The 24,145-nt window shown below is 35.5% G+C and overlaps 3 protein-coding genes across 3 annotated transcripts; 2 read left to right on the top strand and 1 right to left on the bottom strand.

The window, feature by feature from the left end:
• The first annotated feature begins 2,104 nt into the window (after positions 1-2,104).
• On the top strand, positions 2,105-7,332 carry LOC104240785 (putative B3 domain-containing protein At5g58280). The gene is made up of 8 exons (XM_009795670.2): positions 2,105-2,224; positions 3,965-4,067; positions 4,388-4,465; positions 4,560-4,655; positions 5,613-5,671; positions 5,748-5,907; positions 6,342-6,548; positions 6,853-7,332. Exons 2-8 carry the CDS (start codon positions 3,990-3,992, stop codon positions 7,054-7,056), a joined length of 882 nt encoding a protein of 293 aa, XP_009793972.1. The 5' UTR covers positions 2,105-2,224; positions 3,965-3,989; the 3' UTR covers positions 7,057-7,332.
• A 1,331-nt stretch (positions 7,333-8,663) lies between these two features.
• LOC104240784 (large ribosomal subunit protein uL16-like) lies at positions 8,664-11,425 on the bottom strand. Its single transcript, XM_009795668.2, has 4 exons — positions 11,329-11,425; positions 9,597-10,098; positions 8,980-9,061; positions 8,664-8,881 (listed from the first exon to the last, which is right to left on the bottom strand). Exons 1-4 carry the CDS (start codon positions 11,336-11,338, stop codon positions 8,810-8,812), a joined length of 666 nt encoding a protein of 221 aa, XP_009793970.1. The 5' UTR covers positions 11,339-11,425; the 3' UTR covers positions 8,664-8,809.
• A 3,488-nt stretch (positions 11,426-14,913) lies between these two features.
• On the top strand, positions 14,914-15,624 carry LOC138886233 (uncharacterized). The gene has a single exon (XM_070167290.1). It carries the CDS (start codon positions 14,914-14,916, stop codon positions 15,622-15,624), a length of 711 nt encoding a protein of 236 aa, XP_070023391.1.
• The last annotated feature ends 8,521 nt before the right edge of the window (positions 15,625-24,145 follow it).

Genomic DNA, 24,145 nt, shown 5'->3' with positions numbered 1-24,145 from the left:
TTTGTTGGAAGGTCTACAATTACCCTCTGTTGGAAGTTGGATTTGTGTAGGTCCTTGCCATTAAACTTTTGAGCTATAAACGTCCTTATTTTATTGCACCTGTTCAATTTGAGATACATATAAAAGTAAATGGACAGCAGAGTAAAAGACGGTATTGCATCCTCCGGTTTAATCATACATAAATTACCAATTGACTTGTATATTATATTAAGAATTAATAATAATAATTGCTTCTCTAATACGACAATAGTAGTAGTGATGATAAAGCTAACTTCATAAATATATCACGACACTGTAAAAGTTATTCAAATAAGCTACTCATTAAGAAGTTAATACACTAAAACCTGCTCAAACTATACAATTTTGTCAGGTGCCTATCTAAACTACCGCATGTTCTCTAAAACCCTCTAATGATAAAACTCCCTCGTCGCTTATGTAGAATTATGTGTGTAATAAATTGCCTAAAGAGTGCGTGACGGCTAAAAAGGTCATCAAAATGGCGTGTCTAATAGCTAATTAACCCTTCTTTTTTAAAAGTTTATATTTCTTTTTATGTTCTCCTCTTTTTATTTATATTTCACCTTTGTTCCTTTTTTTGTTTTTACCTTTCTGCTCCATGTCTTCATTTGAATTCATCTGAAATTCTCTCTCTTATTAACTTTGTTTTTATTTCTTATCTTTCTCGTTCTATCCATCCTTCATTCTTATCTAAATTTATTAGAAAGAAGAAACACTCTTTCAAGCATTTGTGGAGCAAGAGGTTTAATGCTTTTCAAGAAACTAGGAAATAATGAAATAGGACCTGTGTGTAGCGATCTTCTTTAACAATTTAGATATCTCTTTTCAACAATCTTCAGAATTTAGGTCTATCAAAACCCTAATCTTATATATCGATTTCGGAGCAGAAACCCTAGTTTTTGTCCCGATTTTCGAACGAAAGCAAGAATAGACAGTGCGATCGAGGTTAGAACCGAGATTTATGGAGAAAATCGCTACTGAGAAATTAGTGTAGCCATTCTTCGATGAGAGCAAGTCTCTGATGAGTGCAAAGAGAAAATGAGTTTTTTACAATTAACCCACTAGTTTTAACCCTAGCCCCCTTTTTTATTTTTACCGTATAATTTTTTATAATGATATAATAAAGAGTATTAAAATCTTAATTAAGTTTGTTTTTTAGATTAAGATAAACAAATATTCACGTAGATTGCCACGTGGCGGGTTTTAAAAATAATTTGGAGAGTATATTACACGCACTAGTAAGAATGCGACTAGAGGTTTTTATTATAAAGGGGATATAGTTCAAGAGGTTTTTTGGAACATATGTTAGTTTAGGTAGGCAACTGACAAAAATTACATAGTTTAGAGTTTAGACGGATTTTAGGGTGTTAACTCTGTTAATAAATGTAAAATAGCTTAATAATGGAAAGACATAACCATTATTTGAATTGGTTATGCTCAACAGAGGTTACTTGTATAAAAAAGAATAAAGACATTACCATAAATTCATTCTTTGACTATAACTTTTCCATATATTTTCAATAATAAATAAGGTATAACTAATACTTTTACATATCGATATACCACGATTTTATGCTAATCAAATGTAGAATAAACTTATCTTAAATTTAAGGGCTATTTGAGATACTAGAATTGTAGTGTTATTTTTATCTTTATGAAAAGGTATGATAACAGTTTCGAAATAACTAATACTCCCTCCGGTTCACAATAAGTGACCAGTTTACTTTTTCATTTTGGTTCAAAATAAGTGTCCAGTTAGGTAATCAAGAAAAAATTGAATTGTTTTTACTCTTTTACCCTTATGTGCATATTCCTAAAAGGTTTTCTCGCTCCTCACTATAGCTATGTGACCAATATTTAATAAGGGTAGTTTAGTCATACTAGACATTTTTGTATAGTATTTAACATTTTCTTAATGAGCGTGCTGAAAGAAAACTGGTCATGTATTGTGAACCGGAGGGAGTATATAAATATTAATCTTGGGTTAACTTGTTTCCCCGTCAAACGATACCTAGTGGATTACTTAACTAAGGTTAATAAATAAGTAATCCTTTTTTAGCTTAGTGTTTGCACGAAATTCAAAGCAGTAAGGCGCATGTACTCTCACTGTTTTCAAATTTCAAAAAGGCGCTCTCTCCTTTCTCTTCTCTCTGTCTCTCCACATTCGGCCCCTTCAACAGTCAACACCACTGCATTTTTGCTTCAGGTTTGATTATTCCTGTTCTCAAAATTATGTTTTTCATTTTAGGGCTGGCGATTTTATTCTCTATGGTTATTTTTCATTTTGCGAATTCATTTCTGAGACTTTTTTTTTTTTGCTACAAAGATGGCGTTTATTCAAATGCGGACTCATCCCTATGGCATTGTATGTCGTGCCGAGGTGAATTCAGGATTTAAAAGTAGTGAATCCTTTTAATGTATATGAACAAAATTAAAATTTTAATTTAATTTTTTTAAAGCATATGTATATAATCCGAGTTCCAGATAGTGGGTTGCATCCACTCCTAATGCTGCTCGAAACAAGGTTTTTTTGTGTAGTGATTTGCTAATTGCTATTTTCGTGTTTCAGCTTCTCAATCTTTGAATTTTCCCCCAAAAAATTCTTTCTTTTTAATTATAAAAAAAAAAAGGATTTTTTATGTGAGGTTGAACCCGGTCTATGCGAGCTTCCAAAAGCATAGTCAATTATGAAGGTTGATGACTAATATAAAAGTAGTCAATTATGATGAATTTAATTTTCAATTATTTTGGAATTGAGGCATAATTGATTGATTGATTGGATTTCTTTGTGTGGAGTAGAAGAGTGGACTAGAGAGGTATTGACTGTTGTTTAACTATAGCTCTATTTGGTGCTTTTTTGTACTAGAATTTACTAAAGGTGAGCAGGGTTGTATGAGTTTTTCTCTTATTTTATTTTGGTCATTAGCTGATAAAGAAGTCATCTAAATATTTCTGTTGGGATATAATTATTCAAGAGTTTTTGCTTTCTGTTATAACATAGAGAACTTTAGTGTTAGATTAGAAAAACACTAGTCGTCTTGAAAACAAATTCTGAATAACTAGAATGAAAGATGTCCAAATGGAGCGAAATGAATCATAAAGGATTCATATAGCCGACCCCAATTAATTTGTAATTGAGGCTTAGTTATTACAGTAGTTGTAGTTGTTGCTAGACGCTCATTTCGTTCACCTCTGGAGGCCTTTAGATTTTATGTTAAATTAGAGCTCGTGATTGGTGATGTTGTCAAAAGCGCGCTTAAGCCCTGAAGCGAGGTGCAAAGCACGCTGAGCACTCTGCCTCGCTTAGCGGTCGCTCGTAATCAAGGCTCTAAGGTTTTCTTTTCCTTGCCCATGAGCTTAATTCAAAAGAGGTGATACTAAATAGTTGATGTTTCACTTTATCGTAACTTTCTTTAAAAAATTTCTTTATTCATATATTTGTTATTCATGCTTATAATTATTAGTTTTTGACTGCATATATACATATACATATACATATATATATATATAGTTTTTCTTAATTTGTGCCTTTCTTCATTAAAGCCCTCACTTTATTTTCTCTTTGCGCGTAATGCTTACAGGATATTAGAGTTTTTATGCGCTTTTCGCCTTCGTTAATGCTGGATTGGTCAATTGTTGGGAATTTAAATAGTACTGCACTGCAAAGCCACTAGCTTAGAAATGTATTGGCAGTATAAGGGTGCTATCCATGTATAACATTCTTGAAGAAAGTTTGAATGATATTGGTATTGGTAAACAGTACAGTAACTAATCTTCCAGTTGGCGACAGTAATTTCTGCTTCCCATGATTGGTTGGTTATCTTTATGCAATTAGCAAATGACCTGTACTTAATATGATTTGCATGTGAAAAAACGTTAGAGGTGTTTGTTTCACTTTTCAGCTCCAAATTGCATTACAGTAAATACTCTTTCTTCTTCTGATCAGGGAAGTTTTTTGAGTACTACAATCAATGGCAAATGAAAATGGCACAACTAGTTACGAGGAGGTCCGAAGGCAAAGGGTTCTGGACAATAAGAAACGATTCGAGGTAGTAATTTCGTTAAGGCAAAATATCTTTTACTTCTGTTGAGATGGTACTTTTGGGTGCTTCTTTGAAAGAGAAATTAAGTGACCGAAGGCTTACATGTGGATGATATATTAATATCAACTTTATGAAATATTAGGTGGTGTTTGGATTTGATTTGGTTTAAGTTTTCGAAAACAATTTTGGTGGAAAGTAGTATATGTGGATTAGTTTTTATGAACAATGAGAAAAGTTGTATGTGTTCATAAAACCTACCTTTTTTTGCCAACAAGAAATACTGATTGCCTTCTCTTTCTCTTATTATGTTGCTTTCTTCTTTGAAGGATCTGGGTATTTTGAGTATATCTAAAAACCTTTCTGACCTTGCAAAGTCTGAGAAGAAGTCCGACAAGAAATACGAGGTGACATGTTATGAATATTTTCCTTTCTATAAAGATTTAATGTGGCTCTAATATAAGCATGCATTAGCTGATATTATTTTCTTATCATGCATAGGTAACCCGAGTTAGACAAAAAGCAAACGATGTTTACATGTTGGAGCCAAGAAGGTCTGGACGGGCTAGAAATCCTGTTCCATCATACCGCGATGATGTAAGATTTCATGCTTTTCTTTCCGTACACAGAACATTCTACATAGTGAATGATGCACCCTTCAGAATAAAGATAGTAATTGATAAGAATCCACCTAGACTTCTCTAATTGTATGCTCATGCCATTTTCGACATAATACTAGTTTAGATGTACACCTCTTCTCAGGGGCGGATTCACGTGGGCCCAAGCGGTGTCACGTGACATCGCTTCGTTGGAAAATTTAACTAAATTCGTTTATGATAGAGGATATATAAAAAACAAATAAGATATAAAATAAGTAAAGTGACACTGCTTATCAGCGTCTAGCTCTCCTACTGGAGCTCGGGTGTTCGATTATGCTTGCATGAGTTCACTTTTTTGAGCATTTTTTGCTTCTAATAAAAATAGATGCTTCTGTTTGCACGGGTTCGAACTGCCGACCCTTGCTACAAAATATAATGAACAAGCCAGTAGACCAGACACAATAAGAATTATCTATTTGAATACTCGGTAAACTCCTTTACGATTTGCTATTTTTGAATGTGTTGGCTTGCTGCTAGTCTACTTGGCTTTCCATCTCTCTTGTCATCTCCCCTACTTCTATGAGTCACCGTCTACCGATTAATTGTGACACCGCTTACAAAAAATCCTGTTTCTATGTAATTATATGCACAATATTGAATCTGGAAAGAGCATCAAGATTGTGATTATTATTATTGAGATTACATGAAATATTTAATCAAGTATATGGAAGCAATTCTTTACTTGATACGTGATCTTGTTACAAAGTTCTGGGATAATCTTATGGTTTGTCCGCTGTTTCTAACATGGGATCTATTTTGGGCTAAGAGTCTAGGAAATGGACTGCTTATGTTGCTAGTGAAAAATTTTCGTCTCAAAGATTTGTTTGCTAATTTTCTTCCTCTGGTTATCAGTTGTTTATTTTTCTCATTTGTTGCTAATCAATCATCACCTCAGGTTGATATGGAACTTCCATCTTTTCGGAACAGATCAAGATTGAGTTCCTCATGGGCAAGGTGAGATGGTTAATTCTGAGTCTTGACACCATTGTTTTACGTCCCAGTTCTGGAATAATTGCTTTTGTGTTGGCAGTTATCTAGCAAGACCATTGGAAGAAGTAAAAATGGCTTCATGTCAAGCGAGAGCGCAAGCTATCAAAATTGCAGAAAAGCTCCAGAGCAATCTACAGTCTGCAAATCCATCTTTTATCAAGTCTATGGTCCGATCTCACGTCTACAGTTGTTTCTGGCTGGTAAGTTGCCACAGACTCTAGCTACAAAAACCAAGGATACATGGAGGAAACAACAAGGGCTATTTTCATTTTTGGCCTATCGGCCCGAACTAATTACAGACACTAGCCCAAATATACAAAAAACATATACATGGATTATGGATATAATATGTATATTACGTATCTATTTATTTAAACAATATGCATATTATATGTACATTCATTTGACATGCAAAGCATATACATGTGCCGGCTATAGTTTTGGAGAGCATCCCAATAAGGTAATTCCCAAATAACAATAGGAAATTTTTTTTAGTAAAATCTTGCTAGATTCGTATGGTCTATCCTTTCCGTAAAATTCTTATTTATGATAAATAGATTGCTTATGAAATGAGATGACATTGAGCTTTCATCAACATATATCTATGTTTTCACTAAGCATGCTATGATATCAGGGACTTCCTACTAGATTTTGTGAAGACCATCTTCCCAAATCCACCGTAAATGTTCTGTTAGTGGATGAGGAAGGTTCAGAGTATGAAGCTCTCTTTATTGGCAAAAGAACTGGACTAAGTGGAGGATGGAGAGCATTTGCGCTAGATCATAAGCTGGATGATGGGGATGCTCTAGTATTTGAATTGGTTGAGGCAACAAAATTCAAGGTTGGATTTTAGTATGCAATCCTTTTGTCCATGAAATAAGCTAACTTTTAATATAGTCATATGATATAGTTCAAATTCGAAGGGGAGCCTTGGTGTAACTGGTAAAGTTGTTGCCATGTGACCAGGAGGTCACACATTCAAGCCGTGGGAACACCCCCCTTGCAGAAATGCAGGGCAATGCTACGTACAATAGAACCTTGTGGTCCAACCCTTCCCCGGATCTCGTGCATAGCGGAAGCCTAGCCCAGCCTTTGATATAGTTCAAATTCAATGCATTACTAACTCTCGTTTTTGAGATTTACAGGTGTACATAGTTCGAACATCCTATTGTTCAAGTAGAGAGGATAAATCTGGTGCAGAAAAAGGAGAGAATGAAGCTGAAGAAGCATCAAAGAGTGTGACAAAGAAAAGGAAGAAAAGTAGCAAGCAATCAGAAGTTCCAACGGTAGCTAAAGAAGAGATTTCTGTGGCGGCTTCAGCCACGAGACGCAGTACTAGAAGAAAGTAAATCATGTAAAGAAGCATCATTTTGTAGGCATGTCAAAACTTAAACCTTTGTTGGGGTAAGCATATCAAGTTTACTGAAACAATATGCAAAGACATGTTCAAACCTTTGGTGGTAAATTGCATTTACCAAAAACTAATTAGACAACTGCCCTGAAAACTCTTGACATTGGCATTAACGGTACGTAAATGTAACTCGTTGTTCAAAAACTATTCAGAGTTCCTAGAGCTCATCGTAAGGCTTATGAAAGAAATACAACTGTAGCTCTTTTGCACAAAATTTACTAGCTTGTCAAGGTTAAGTGATTCATACTTACAAGTGCGCGAGAAGTTTTATTTTGTGTCTCGTACAACTGACACTAGTTGTATGAGACTCCTTTTTGTCTCACAAATTTGTGGATCTCAATCTTACACTTCTAGGTCCACAGAAATTTGGGTCCACAAAACTGTGAGATAAAAAAGTTGCCTCATACAACTAGTGTCAGTTGTATGAGACAAAATAAAATTATCGGACGCAACTGATGTTACTATTGTAAGAGCATTTTCATTGTGTTATTATGTGAGTAATCTGGCCATATGGTCTCGTGTCAGATCATCTCCAATAGATGATTGATAAAATTTCTCCCAATGCTTGTCCACCATTAGCAGCCTGTTAAGATTGTAAGGGTGGGGGTGGGTAGAGGGGAAATATTTTCCAAAATTCATTTACAACCTTTCCCACCTTATTTCCGATTCCAACCCATGCCCCATCTACCCACCTCCACCCTCACCCTAAATAAAAATATTATTAATAGTACTTTCTTTTTATGTTATAGGTAGATTTTTTTTTATTCCAACAAATGAGTATTTTTTTTCATGTTATAGAAAGAGTACTTTATTTTTAAACCAAAAAAAGAGTATTTTCTTTTTAGTTATGGAGACAAATTTCAACGTTATTTTTGTATAAAAAAGTAAAGCAACACATTAGTTCTTTGGGTTTGTGTGAATTTTTTGAGACTTGGGAAAGGGGGGAGGGGGGTGAGAAGAGTAGAATAAAAAAATATTTTCCAAAAAAGAATTTTCTACACTAGAAAATATTTTCCACTAACCAACCAAACAAGAAAAAATAAGTGATAAAACCACTAATTTTCCATTTACTTCGTACGAAACACACCCTAAATTCCGCTTGCAAAGACTCATTAAAGTGTCCCCCCCCTCCCCCTCATACGCACACACCAGACCTGATGCTTTCCAAGAAACTTATGATTATTGTCATTCCCTTAAATATTTTTCCTACCTGAAAATCTCTGGACATTCATGCCTTTTCTCACTTTTGTGTTTCACTGATTTATTCACTGCTGTATTTCTTTTCTACCCTCCAGATCCCTACAATGGATTTGTTGTTACATTCAAATCTTTTCTCAAAGTTGATAGTACTTTTTTTTTGGTGTTTGTGCACCTAGGTGGCCAGAATGATAATTTTTCCAAGGAATGAGACCCAGAACTAAGAAGCGATTTACGCTGCTTTAACAATCCATCAAAAATAATGTAGGAGGAATTATGAGATAGCTCCCACAAGAAACAAAGTCAACAGCGGAGGAAAGAATATATGTAAAACAAAACTCAACCAAATAAAAGCAAGCCAATCTTTATCAGTAAACTAAAATGTTCAAAGCAACAACTCAAGTAATTGTTCAAAAGTAGATCGATGATCAGGACACAAAATTTCATTCAACAGAAATAGAAAACTACAGGTTCAGTTTGTAAATTCTGCAACTTCAATTCCCTACTGCTTCCAAAAAAGCTCTTCCAGGTTGACGTGCAGCAAGTCGACCATGGCAACCAAGAAGCTGCAAAAGCATAAGAAAAGCAATAAGTTCACATACCACCACGGGTAACAAGATCCATTCTTGTACTGTGTAAATAATGGACTACGAACAAAACGTACCTTGGCATTGACACCATCTGGAATAATACGATTCTCTGACTTGTATTTCAGATAATCAGTACGGCTGAACTTAGTGAACCCCCTGCAATCAAAGAAAAAGAACTGTGATGCAAGCACAACTTCTATCCAGTGGAGCACTTTGGAAACCTAACAATGATTAATCATGTAGTTTTTAAAAGAAAGAGAAATAGTATGCAACACCTTTTGACACCTTAGCACTCAAAGATGCTGCAGTACGAGCCTATACAACAGATCCGGTTCTAGTGAGGCCGCAAGTGAAAATGCATAGTATATTTACATTAAAAGAAGTAGAGCAAGCTAGGTTTCAAGGAACTTAACATGTTTTGGATGGAAGCAGACCCCTAGGAGTTTATCTCCCATTAACGACATTAAAAAAAGAGAGACCAAACTTTGTGATCTCTCTAGTATGAGCTTCTGTGTGATATGAGGTTAGTATATGTTGATCCCTAAAAACTGTATAAGTGTCATAATAAAAGAATAGCACCATGACATGCCTATCCTTCATAAATCAATCATTTTTAGAACGGGAAGATATAAAGTGCTAAAAACCAGTGCAGTGACAAAAATTAAGGTGATGCTTTAGATAAAAGTCTTACCACTTCCTGCTGACGATGATCTTTTGTCGGCCAGGGAACTTAAACTTAGCACGACGCAATGCCTCTTGAGCATGGTTAGCATTACCATCCTTGCAGCGAACAGAGAGAAGAACCTGGCCAATAGCAACACGAGCACAGACTCCCTGTGGCTTACCAAAAGCTCCCCTCATACCAGTTTGGAGCCTATCAGCCCCAGCACATGACAACATCTTGTTAATTCGCAAAACATGGAAGGGATGGACCCTAACCCTGAGGTGGAAAGCATCCTTTCCAGCAGACTTGGTCATGTACTTGTTGCACGCAATACGAGCAGCTTCAAGTGCCTCACTTGAAACATTCTCCTTCTCCCAACTGACCAAGTGCACACAGAAAGGAAATTCATCAACTCCCTTTTTCTTCATACCCACATCATAGATTCTGATCTTTGGATCTGGCACACCACGGCAAAACCGTGATTTTGGGTAAGGCTTGTTCTTAATCTGGCGATAACATCTTGCAGGTCCTGATAAAAAATTCAAACCAGTTACATATGCAGTCAATGACTCACACAACTACAAGTAACCGGGATAGGGTCAACAAATTGTTGTATAAAACAATAGTTAATACCAAATAAGGAGTCTACATTGACAATGCACTCATAACTCCATGTTAGTTTAAAGTCTCCTTATCACCAAAAGGAAAGACAAATAGTATAGAATACCTTGTCAGCAAAATTAAGGAATGTTCTTTCACTCATTAAGATTACCAAAAATAGTGGTGAGCACTTGTCATACTTAAGAGGTTCTGCTTCATGCACAAAACTTAATGCTTCTTAGATACGTTTTTTATCACCAACTTTATTGTTTGCATGGATTAATCAAGAAATTCCCGCAAAATAAGGAATAATATTTCTTTAACAATTTTATCATTTCTAGGACCCATATGGAGTATTTTCTCTCAAAAACACTAACTGTAGCACGGGCATAAAAGTCCTATAAGCTTTAAGCTTAATAAATGTAAAATGCCAACTCAGTTACACCAGCTACGTATTCTTTCTACCCAGAAGCAGATCTAAGATTCAAAACTGATGTGTGTAACCTTTAAAATCTTACCAATAAACTTATTGTGCTTTTGGAACTAGAGCTTGAAATTTAATGTTCTGTTAAAATTTTTATAATTTTTACATAAATATATATAATTTGCGATGGAAATGCTGGGTTCATCAGACAAAGAATACAACTACAACTGGATCCCAACTATCTCTAGCCCTATATGAGTCCCATTATCCATTCCGCTATATCTGATTCAGTGAGAAACCCCCAATAATAACTCATCTTATGGATAAATTAGGGTTCTCAAACGCTATAAGTTCTCTACATTTACTATGAACAGATGAACAAAAAGCAGAATAATGGAAAATCAAATGAAAGCCTCAACCGGTTACCATCTCAAATCACCTCTAATATATCATTTCAGAAATAATAATTTGTCTTGCCGAAAAATTAGGGTTCTCTAGCACTATATGTTCTCTACATTTACCAGAGACAAATGCACAAAAGACAAAAAAAAATGAATGCTAAAAACACATCTAATATATCATTTCAATAATATATCCTAAAAACAACACAAAAGCTATGAACAAAAACATATAGATCCAACAAGTTTTTGGGCAAATTGAAACAATAATAGCTAAATGAATAAGAATATGAGAATTGACGTAAAAAATAGAGAGATTTGGGAGGAAAAAGCTTACTTCTCCCCATGGCTAATTCTCTCTGCGATTGGTCTGCGGCTTGAGGAACACGGTTATGAGAAAACCCTAGGGTTTACGTTCTTTATGTAGGAGTTGTTATCAGGTGAATGAATTGATTGGGCCTTATGGGCTTACGTCTGGGCATGCGTCAGGTAAAATGGTTGGTGGGCCGATATATGCTGAACTTACTTCATGCCTAAGAATTGACCCATTCAGCAGACACAATATTGTAAAAATTGCACGGGCACCTATTTGATTTCCCCCTTTTAACTTATATCCATTTTATTTTTTCGTTTGTATCCGTACCCATTTTTTTTGTTAAAAGCATTTTAAAAAGATGATTTTGCCCTTCAGGACTATTGACAAAACTGTAGACTGCAGGACAAAACTTCAGCATGTTTTGGCATGAAGTTTTAGCAAATGAACTAAATAACTTAAGCATGTTTACTCTGAAATTTTAGCAAATGAATTAAATAACTTCAGCATGCATTAGCAAAAACTCATTAGAAAATTATATACTACAAGACAAAAACTTAAGCATGTTTAGTCTAAAGTTTTCGCAAATGAACTAAATAACTTCAGCATATGTTAACTGAAGTTTTAGCAAATGAACTAAATAACTTAAGCATTTTTAGTGTGAAATTTTAGCAAATGAACTAAATAACTTCAGCATGCATTAACAAAAACTCATTAGAAAATTACATACTGCAAGACAAAAACTTAAGCATGTTTAGTCTGAAGTTTTCGCAAATAAATTAAATAACTTCAGCATGTTTAAACTGAAGTTTTAGCAAATGAACTAAATAACTTCAGCATGTTTAGACGGAAGTTTCGAATAAAACTCATGACAAAACTGTAGACTGTCGGATAAATAACTTCAGCATGCATTAGCATGAAGTTTTAACTTCAATGTAAAATAGCTTCAGCTATTACTGTAGTTGGCTAAAATTTTATACCATCTCGCATGCTAATGAATAACCCCTGATACTGTAAAACAACGTCATCTCCAAACATGAGCATGCTGCTACGTTTATCGGAGGTTGTTTTACAGTATGCTAATGCGAATGAGGTCATCTCTGAAGTAGCATGCTAATGTTAATGCTTCAATGTAAAACAACTTCAGTATGCATTTCATGAATGAAGTTGGAGATCACGCGATTTATCAGGGATGTAATTGTTATATTATTACGGATTTTTTGTCAACTGGCTACCAAATCAATAATTTTTAACAATAAGGTACAGGTTAAAATGTGACACAAATATAGTGTACGGCTGCAGTTCCCCACCCCCCTCCCCCCACAATATTTTTAGAAATATATATTTTTAGCCTTTATAGCAACAAAAAATATTTTTTATATATATATGTATATTATATACAAAAGATAGTTATATTTTTAGCTATGAATGCAATTAGTTTCAGCCGATTGGCCAGTTTTACATTTTTCCCAATATTTGAGGATGATTTTGACAAATAGCCACTTTTATGGATGTTGATGGAATAATCGGTCACTACTTCTAAATTAATTGAAATAAATTTATTCTTCAATAAGTAAATAATATTTGAATAATAATACTTCTCCATATATTAGCGGCACACAACAGCTTCTTCTCTAAAAAGCGCTTCTTTTTCTCCTTCTCTTCCTCCTTCCCAAGTTTCACTAGTAGAAACTGAAACTCACAAGTAAATTCCAAAGGTACCTAAGAAAATAAGGATAATTTAGATCATTTCAATCCATAAACATATAAAGAAAATTATAATAGGATAATTTTATGTGTGGTATGGTACTTATATAAAACTGAAACTCTAGATTCGAACTTACGCAAGTGAAATTCTAGAAAATATATTGATGTTCAAATTTGTGGCCCATGGTTGAGAAGTTTATCTTCTTTCCTACACTTCTATAAATAATAGAAAAGAAGAAGAATAGAAATAACTTATTTATTTTTACGAGTTTGAAAATCAATCTTTCGCAAAATAATAAAGTAAATAAAGAGCAAATGCACAAAAATAATAATTAAACACTAACCTAAAAACCAATCACTTAAGGGTGTGTTTGGTATGAAGAAAAATATTTTTCATAGAAAATATTTTCTTGGAGAATGAATGGTTTTATCACTCATTTTTCCCTTGTTTGATTGGTGAGCGAAAAAAATTATGCAAAATATTTTCTAGTGTTTGGTTAGAGAGTAGAACATGTTTTGTAGGAAAATAACGTTTTATGCTACTCTCCTCGCCCTCTTCCCCCAAATCTCCATATCTTTTGTGCTCCCTTCCTCCACCCCTTCCCATGAGAATACCAACTTTTGACTCTATTTTCTTTAAGAATTTAATTATTCTTTAAAAATTTCACACAATCCAAAAGGAACTAGTATGCTGCTTTATTTTTTCATACAAGAACAATGTTCAAATTGGAGATCCATAACTAAAAGAAAATACTTTTTTTTTATTAAAAAAGAAAGTACTATTTCTATAACAAGAAAAGAAAGTACTCATTTTGTTGAAATGAAAGAAAATACTTGTTATACGTCATGAAAAGAAAGTACGCTTTCTATTGAATGAAAGAAAGTACTTTTTTTACACCATGAAGAGAAATTACTTGTTTTGTTAAAAATGAATAAAAATTACTCTATTTATAACATGAAAAGAAAGTACTCTTAATAATATTTTTATTTAGGATGTGTGATGAGGGTGGGGTTAGGGTAGGCAAGGGTTAGTGTGGGTGAGGGCGTGGTGGGGTTAGGGGTAGGGATAGTGGGGTGGGGGTAGGGGTGGTTTTGGGGCTGGGGTGTGTGGGGGTAGGCTGGTAGTGATGGGGAATATAGTGGGAAGGTTGAAAAAGAGATTTGAAAATATTTTACCGTGCCTTGATAGGGAAAATATTTTCCTTCACATCTAAGCCAACCAAACATGAGAAATTTGAAGAATATTTTCTGGAAATTTTTTTCTTTCATATCAACCACGCACCCTAAGTTTAAGGTTGCAAAACTATAAAAATTAATTTAGGAGTCTATGATCAAGTTAGCCAAAATCAATGGTAGGCGCACAATATGATTCTCTATCGGCGTAGATTAGCAAACATATGTCATCCATGGGAAAGAAAGCTTAAATCTCCTCTCAGAAAGCCCTAATGGCGCAAGCCACTACTGCACGAGGCAACACACATGTGAAACCAACTGGAAACCAAACTAGTACGAGTAGAAGTATGCGCAATTTAGAGAATTTTGAACAATTGGAAGTTGAAGTTGCAAGTGAGTTGGTTTCACAAGAGCCCGAGCAATTTAAGGCTCTGGTGGAATCAATTGGTGAAGCTAAAGAAGTAAGACGAGTATCGAGTCCAAAATCAATAAATCGGAAAGATACTTCTGGTACTGCAAGGAAAAATGGAGAGGGTAATGTTCCATTGCATGTAACAACAGAACACACACATGCTAGAAGGAGTGAGGGATCATGAGTCAACGGGGAAGGGGAAGCTATCGTGGGCTGATGAAGCTGAGGCAGAAGTAGATTCACTGAATTATTGTACTTGAAGAAACTGTGGTGTTCTATGTACTTGGGCACACCCACTCAATGGCTTTATACAAAGAATGTGGGCAAAACATGGAATTAACAAGATCTCTATATTGAAAAATGGGATAGTACTAGTTCGATTTGATACTGAAATGGGGAAAACTGAGGTGGTGCAAGGGAGAATATATCACTTTGATAACAAGACCTTCATAATGAAAACTTGGAATCCTAGTATGGAATTCAATATGGAAGGGTTGTATTTTGTTCCTATATGTGTGAAACTACCATATTCATATTGGAATCCTAAAGGACTTAGTAAAATTGGAAGTCTAATTGGTAAGCCTTCGATGATTGACCAACAAACAGAAAAGAAGATAGGGCTAAACTTTGCTAGGCTTATCATTGACGTGGACATTGATACACTACTGCTAGAGAAGATTATGTTTAGAAATGAAAGGGGTAATCTGATAGAGCAGAAGATTCAGTATGACTGGAAGCCTATCTTATGTAAATGCTGCAACAAATATGGCCATAATGAGGAAGCTTGCAGGAAGAAGCAACCAAGACCAAAATCTCCAGAAAAGCAAATAGAAAATCAGGCAGCTAAAGCAGCTAAAAAGGGTGAGAAGGGTAAGGAGAAGACAATAGAGGGTGCAAAACCAGCCAGTCCTATTGTTGAGAAGGCGCACAATATGAAAGAGGGAGTAGGAACTAAAGAAATGACACAAGATAGAGGAGTTGCAGAGATGAATCGTGGTAGGAGGAACCAGCCGAGTGTAGCAAGCTAGATTACATCACTAAACATAAGTAAGCAAACCTATAGACAAGTGCAACAGCCACAAATACAAAACTCTTTTCAGGTTCTCAACAAAACTGGACCAAATTATCAATTGGGAAACATGGTAGATAACAATGAAAGAGGCTAAAAAATACCTCTCTCAAGTAATGGATAGTATCATGTATTGGAATATTAGGGTCCTTAATGGCCCTAATAAGCAAAAGGAAGTCACAATCCTTTGCAAATAGGAGAATGTAAGTTTTTTTGGTTTGGTTGAAAATAAGGTTAAAGCTAACAAAATTAATGAGGTGCTTAACAAAATGTTTAGGGGTTGAAATTGTATCACTAATTTGGATCATCACTACAATGGTAGAATAATGGTAGTGTAGAGGTCAGATTACTTTCAAGTTATACAACTGGGCAATAATTCCTAAGGTGTGCCTTGTCAAGTATTACACTACATTTTAAAGATATCTTTTGTGCTAACTATGGTGTATGCTTATAACAACAGATACGGAAGAAAGGAACTATGAAGTCACTTGGAGAATATCAATCAGAGGTATAACCTGCCCTGACTGCTCATGGGGGACTTTAATTCTATTTTAAATATGGATGATATGATAGGAGGAAGTCTAATGGCATAACCTCAGGTGAAAGATTTTCAGCAATGTGTGGGTAACTGTGGATTGATAGAACTCCCCTCAAAGGGAAGCAGATATACCTGGAGTGATGAGCAGAGGGATGTAGAGTATACTTAAAAATAGATTGGGTGTTTGTAAACACATATTGGTTAAACATCATGCCAGACTTTGTAGCTACCTTTCGACCAGAGGGTATTAGTGATCATTGCCCTATAAAGATATAGCATATTAAGAATGAGAAGAACTCACAAAAGCCTTTCAAGTGTTGCAATGTGTTGTCATGCCATCCAGAATTTCAAACAAGAGTGGCAAATGTGTGGCAAATACTTGTAGAGAGTGCATGTAACGATTCGACTGATCGTTTTGAGAGCTATAGTTCTGATCCCCTATTAACTTCTTCCTCCGTATCAATTTCTACTATTGTGACTTACCGGGAGGTTTTATTTTGGTTTTTGGAATGTTTTGGGACACTTAGTCCCTAAACGGAGGCTTGAGTCTTAAGATTTAGACCGTAGTCTGAACTGTGTGAATATGACTCCGAAATAGAGTTCTGTCGATTTTGTTAGCTCCGTTGGGTGATTCTAGGTTTAGGAGCGTATCCGGATTGTGTTTTGGAGGTTTGTAGCTCATTTTGGCTTGAAATGATGAAAGTCAAATTTTTTGGAGATTTGGACCTGTAGTGGAATTTTTTATATCAAGATCGGAATCCAATTTCGGAAGCTAGAATAGGTCCATAATGTTGATTATGACATGTGTACAAAATTTGAGGTCATTCGGACGTGATTTGATAGGTTTCGGCATCAATTGTGGAAATTTAAAGTTTCAAGTTTATTAAGTTTGGATTGGAGGGTGACTTGTGTTTTTAGCATTGTTTGATGTAATTTTAGGGCTCGACTAAATCCGTATGGTATTTTAAGATTGGTTGGTATGTTTGGTTGAGGCCCCGGATTCCTCTGGTGTGTTTCGAATGCTTAACAGATTGAGTTTGGGACTTATGCAGTTGTTGAAGCTGCTGCACCTGGTGTAATCGCACCTGCGCACTTTGGGCTGCAGGTGCAGTGCCGCAAAAGCGGCCATGGTGCCGCAAAAGCAGTTTTGGCCCTGTACAGCTGGGGTCACAGGTGCGGCGATAGACCTGCAGAAGCTAACATGCAGAAGCGGAAGAGGATCGCAGGTGCGGGCTCGTAGATGCAGCCCTTGTTCGCAGATGCGGACCTAGTTCCCCTTAAGTGATTTTTGCACCTGCGATAATTTTCCCGCATGTGCAGTTGAAGGCTCGCAGAAGCGAGTTTGCTGGGTAGAAAAGAGAGGATTTCAAGGGTTTATGTCATTTTCATCATTTGACTTTGAGAGCTCGGGTTTAGGCGATAAATTGAAGGATTTTTAGAGGAAGCTATTGGGTAATGATTCCTAACTCGTTTTTTGTTGTATTCCACTAATCTATGGTTAATTTCATCATTTAATTAAGTATTTAAGTTGGAAATTTGGGGGGAAATGGTAGAAACTTTATAGACTAAATTTCGAGTTTTGGAAGGCGATTTAAGGTCGGATTCGAGTAATTCTTGTATGATTAGACTCATGAGTGAATGAATGTTCGTATTTTGTGACTTTTACCTGATTCCAAGACGTGGGCTCGGGGAGGCTTTTTAGGGCGATTTTCCAATATCTTGCTTTAGCTTTGATTTCATTGGCTAGATTAGTTCCTTGTAGTTACATTTATGTTATATAATTGATTTTGGTTAGATTTGGGCCACTCGGAGCCGGATATTCGTAGGAAAGACATTGTGACTGATTGATTGAGCTTGGTTCGAGGTAAGTGGCTTGCCTAACCTTGTGTGGGAGAACTCCCCTTAGGATTTGTACTGTTTTTGATATGTGAGCACCGTGTGTTGATACACAATTTTTTCCTATAATATTTTCAAAACTATGCATTTGCATCAATTAGTACTTTTCATACAAATTCTGCATTTTTAAAAGATTCTAATTAATTTATCCTAGCATTTTATTTATAAAAATATCACTGATTGTGTTACAAATAGTTTTATAATAACTTTTGGCTAAATTTATCATTTGTATTTGTACTGAGTTTCAATTATTACATAAATAGCCACATTTGTATTTTTTAGTTTACAATTGCAATTATTATGCAATTATAGCCTATGCATGCATCATTACATTATTTTACCGGAAAATAGCCTTTTATATTTTTAAAATATTAAGTGATTATTTTAAAACATTTTTAGGCATGAAAATTATTTTTTATAATTTATTAACTATTTTTAAGAAATTGTTTTTTAATTAAATGGGTATTTAACAAATGACCCCTTTTATTTCAGACTTAGCCTAATTAAATGGCCCAATTTCAATCCCAATTAGCCCAAGCACACCCAGGCCTAAATTTGACCCTAACCCAACTAGACCTACCCGACCCAATAACCCCATTAAATCGTGGCCGTTGATCTTTTAGATCAACGGTCCACGATCAAACCTTCTTTTTTAATTCCAAACGCCCCCTAACCTAATTCATTTCTCACCATACTCAGCCGCCCTCATTCCCTCATCTCTTCAGCTCTCTCTCTAAGACCTAAACCTAACCCTAGCCGCCGCCACCCAAAACCAGCCCTAATCCCTCCGATCCTCACTAGATCCATGGGTTTCCATGGGTGTTTGAGACCCCTGCTAATCTTCTACGTCTCCTGGTTGCTTGTTCTTATGATTTCTTAAAAAAATCTTGAAGAGATCTAACCAATTGGTGCAAGACTCTTTGAGAGTCCCTCTATGGTTGTGAGTGTTGCTATCTTGATGCTTTTACAGTCCAAATCTCTTGTTTGAGACGGGATTTCCTTTACCCTTTCGCTCTTTCTTCAAAAGCCTAATTTTTAAACACGGATCTTTCCTGATCTTTGTAGATCTAGAGAGACTCCGAGTTCATCACTAATTGTTTTTTAATGTCCTTCTGTTTCCCTACTGATTAACCGATTTTTTAGCACTATATTACTTTATATTTTTGAGTTCTTTGTTATCTGTTGTTCGAATCTCTGCATACTTGAAATGTTTTCAAGTTTCCATGATTTTTCTTTAATTTTATCTTATTCCTTTACTATTAACCGATTTTTAGAACTATGATAATTTAGGTTTTTGATTTCTCTGATTTTTGTTGCTCAAATCTCTGTATGTTTGAGGTGCTTTCTGTTTCCATGGATATTTCTTTAAAGCTTACATAATCTTCCTTGGACTAATCAACCTTAAGTATCTTTTTAAAAATCCAGGGGTTCTACTCTGTCTGCGCAAAAGATTTGTCTGAAATGTCTTATGTTTGTGTTCAACCCTTTCTTGCATGGTTATGTTTCTGGTTCGATTGTCTGACTATTTATTGTTTGATTTCAACATCTTGTCCGTTATTATTTGAATAATTGATTGATTAGCCTAATTATCTAGGGTTTCCTTTGTTTACCAAACTAATTTACTATCTTCGATTGTTCTCCTTAATCTTAAGTTCTTAATTGATATCTCTTGTGTATCTATGGGTTGATTGAACCTTTAATTAGTCTCTAATTACACGTGTTGCCTTATTTGTGAAACTGATTATTGGATTTAAGAGTTCTAACCCTAATTGGCAGTTAAACCTACTTCCTACCTTATTTGAAATTCAATTAGAGTTATTTATGGTATAATTCCCTAATTTCCTATCCCCAATCAAGCTTGATTGGTTATTTGGTTACTTCCTTTACCTTATTTACAATATTTACCTGCCTTGCGATAGTAAACTATCCGTATGGTTCAGGGATTCTTACTGATTCCTTTACATGGTATGATTGGGATTCTTTCCTTAATTAGACCCCTATTATTACCGTTTGATCAATTACCCCTAATCAAGGGGTCTATTCTGAACTCTTTTTATGTGATTGGATTCTGTGATCCTGTGATTTCCTTAATTGATTAAATATTGTTTCCTTTGCCTTATTTTGTTCTACTCTTAAACTGCTATATATACACACTTGTTTTACCTCTTAAGACACAAACAATTAGTTAAAAAACACCCACACCCACATACAAAAAAAAATCCATCTTCTCTCTCTGTTACTTGTGCTAACTGTTTGTCTAGCCGGCTGAAAGCCAAGGCTAGACTGTGGAACTCTACTTGCTTTACTTTTTGTACTTTGCTTCCTTAACCAGTATGTTCCTAGTTCAATTCTGAAACTCAACTCTATGTGCTCCATGTCTGTTAATCCATGTCTCTTTCTGCACTAATTTAATGGCTTATATATTTAATTGCCATTCTTGTTTACTGCTTTATTCAACATGCTTAAGTTTTGCCCTCTCTTGTTAAAGTGTGTAATCAACATGTCTGGGTATCACTTGTCTTGTTTGATACTTAGCCAACATGTTTACTCGAGTTCTTGTTTATTTCCCTCAACTAGTATGCTCATGTTAGTATCATAGACTCCTAATGTACTTGATTAACACTAAGCGGCATGACTAATTCTCTGTAATAAACCCTTGTCCTCAGCATGACCACTCCCATACCCTGTCTCTATGTCGTACTGCCTATTACTATTCTAATTTTGAGTATGATTCCTTGTTAACACTTTGAAGTAGTAGTTTTGTGTTTTGGATGTCAATCAGTTCCTACTTGTTCTTTCTACTTGCTGGTCTATATGCTTCTCCTCTTATCCATGTTTATGTGTTTCTGATTTGAGCTCTCTATGTCCCAAACCCACATGATCCTTGTTTGTAAAGCTGTTTGTCTTCACTTAGAATCAAGTAATAAATGGCTCTGAATCTGGGCACTCTAAGTTGTTTGTTGTGATTGTGTGTTTTCTCAGAATTGCTTCCAAAATTATTTCCACTCTTATAATTTTTTCTAAAACTGTGTTTATTCCTGAAAACCTTTTTCACTCTTGAAAGTTTTACTTCAACACAATTTTACTAAGTGTTTTCTAAACTATGTCAAGCACTCTCACTTTACTCTTAGACTATTAAGTTCTGCCCCTCTGGTGTGTGTACTGCTTAGGAATCCTTGAGATTCCTCTAAACTCTGGCACACCAGGGCTTTCCCTTCCACACTGCACATAACCGGTTCTCTATTTCAAGAAAGGGTCTTGGTGTGAGCACTGTCCGAGATTCTTGAGGTCCTTAGGAAACTTTGACACACCAGGACATACCATTGGCTATGAGACTTTTGGCATTTGAGACTGTTCTGATAGCCTGGCATCCTCATGTTTACTATTGGGCCTAATTCAGGCTTCCTATAGATAGTTTATATTTATTTATGTAATTCATTCACTATTGGTCTGTAATAATATTTTTTTGTAAACATATATTGGGGAAATTAGTAAAAGGGAGGGGCTTTTATATATATTTTGTGGTAATCGGGTAGAAACCATGCTTATAGGACTGTTATGATTGTCTACATGCAGTAGAAACCATGCTTATAGGACTGTTATGATTGTTTATATGCGGTAGAAACCATGCTTATAGGACTGTTATGATGCATTAGAAACCATGCTCATATGATTGTTATGATTATTTGTACGAGTTAGAAGTCATGCCTACCGGATTGTTATATACATTAGAAAAGATGTTTATAAGATCACTATACTATCTATTCTAAACTGACATTCTGCATTCACTTACTTACATTGAAATCTGGTTCTCAGGTCATTTATCAATTATGTCCTTAATAATCACGTTCAACAACTGCTCTATGTGCATTAGAGACCATGTTCCTAGGATTTTTACTGCATTTACTTAAAACCATGCCTATAGTTTGAACGCGTAAAAAATCAGTTGTCACTTAGCCTATAAGGAGTATGCATAAAAATAATCTCAATACCTAGACATCATACTCTTAGAGATAAAAAATGTGAAATCAATTCTGTAATGCTTGTGATAAGTTTTTCAGCACCTAGAGAGCATAGAGGTTTAATAATAAAAACAAAATATGTATGTCAATTACTGATTTAGAACTATGGTCTTTCATTAATGTCTAGATGACATGTTACTGCTAATCCGCGCCTAGGAAAACCTATAGGTAATCAAGGTTTAATAAATTATGAAACTACTTTGCTTATTGTGACTGCCCAGATTTAACAGGTCCTAAAATCAGTAGGCAAACTGATTAGGTCTTTAACACTTTGCCTTAACTTAGCATTACATATGTTCTGACTTGTGATACCCTGTCATTAGGACTGTTTTCAAATGTTTAAAACACTGATGTCCGAGACGTGCATTTGTTTATTCTATTTATGGAGGTGATATGTGAGCCCCTTTTAATTGTTCTTTAATTGGTAGTCCTATATGTTTTGTATGTCGCCTAGAGTTTCTCCTTTTAATTACTATAGGATAGTCTAGACCCATCCTAACTAGAAGTCCCAAATACCTCCGGACTATATAAGCAAAGGGATAGGTAGTGCACACATATGATACATCTTGAGATTGCTAGAACATTTTAGGCTATGACCAATGGGAAGGGTAATCGGATAGTAGTGGATATGATGACATGTGTGTTAATGCCACGTGTAACCCCTCTATTTGAGGAAGGCTTATCGGGTATTGTACAGATGTAATCCTATAGGCTAACAAACCTAGGACTTCCCTTCCTTTATTTACATATGTATGCTTAGACTACCTATCCGTTAAACCTCCTTTATTTATATATGTGTGCTTAGACTGCTCATCTGTTAAATGACTAATTCACATAACTGAGTTCGGCTGGGACCCACTGTTATGGACCGTGAGGGGTTCCTAACACCTTCTCCTCAAGGTTATTTCGAGTCCTTACCCTAATCTCTGGTAATGCAAGCTAGTTATATGAGTCAATTTGCTCTATGTGCCCTAACGCACCTTAATCCGTTAGGTGGCAACTCTTCAAATACCCAATTCCCAAAAGGAAACGAGTTGTTCCCAATGAATGTCGAAACTCGGACTCCGCGATAGAAAAAGGGGGCACGACACCATGTACATGAGGTGACGAGTACACACGGGCTAATTGTTGTAAAACCCCAATTTTCACTGAGTAATAACCTGTTCTTCTTCTCATTTGAGTTATATCAGCATGTGTAGTATACTGTTAGCTTAGAATAGCACGTCTACTTGCCTTAATTGCTTATCTGAACTCTGTGCAGTATGTTTAGTGAAATTCTTGTTTTTCTTTGGCTTGTACTTAGTCGAAATTGCAGGGTTTCTTAATGTAATCATTATTTCTGTTGTTTGAGCTGCATATTTACTTTGGGACTATGGAACGGTATACCGGGAGATCCCCTTGCATTTTTACTTTGGGACTACGGAATGGTATTCCGAGAGATCCTCCCCCTCCAGTCTTGCATATTTACTTTGGGACTACGAAACATTATTCTGGGAGATCCCCCTGCACATTACGTTTGGGACTACGAGGCGGTATCCTGTGAGGTCCCCTATTGTTATCTCTGTGTTCTGAGCTTTTGCTTTTCTATGATTACATTCTTGTTAAAATTCAGTATTTATTTTTACTATGATATTTCCTTCTGTCTTATTTTATTACATATATACAAGTAGGGCCCTGACCTGATCTCGTCACTACTCAACCGAGGTTAGGATTGGCACTTACTAAGTACTGTTGTGGTGTACTCATGCCCTTCCTTGCACATATTCTTCATGTTCAGATCCAGGTACCGCTTATCAGCTACATTATCAGTAAGGCGAGACAACTTTAGAGACTTCAAGGTATATCTGTCGCCTCCACAGACCTCGGATTCCCTTTCCACTCTTCCCCATGTCAAACACTTCTTGTATTTCCTTTGTTTAGACTCTGGAGTATAGAAATACTGTTTCTTTCTGTAGTTTGTGACTTACGATATTTGGATTTTGGGAGAGTTTATGTACATTTCGAGAGTTGACTATCTCAAATGT

Source organism: Nicotiana sylvestris, chromosome 2, assembly GCF_000393655.2.
Source record: "Nicotiana sylvestris chromosome 2, ASM39365v2, whole genome shotgun sequence".
Taxonomy (NCBI): Eukaryota; Viridiplantae; Streptophyta; class Magnoliopsida; order Solanales; family Solanaceae; genus Nicotiana; species Nicotiana sylvestris.
Note: the sequence above shows the minus strand (reverse complement) of the source record. Positions and strands in the feature narration are given on the sequence as shown.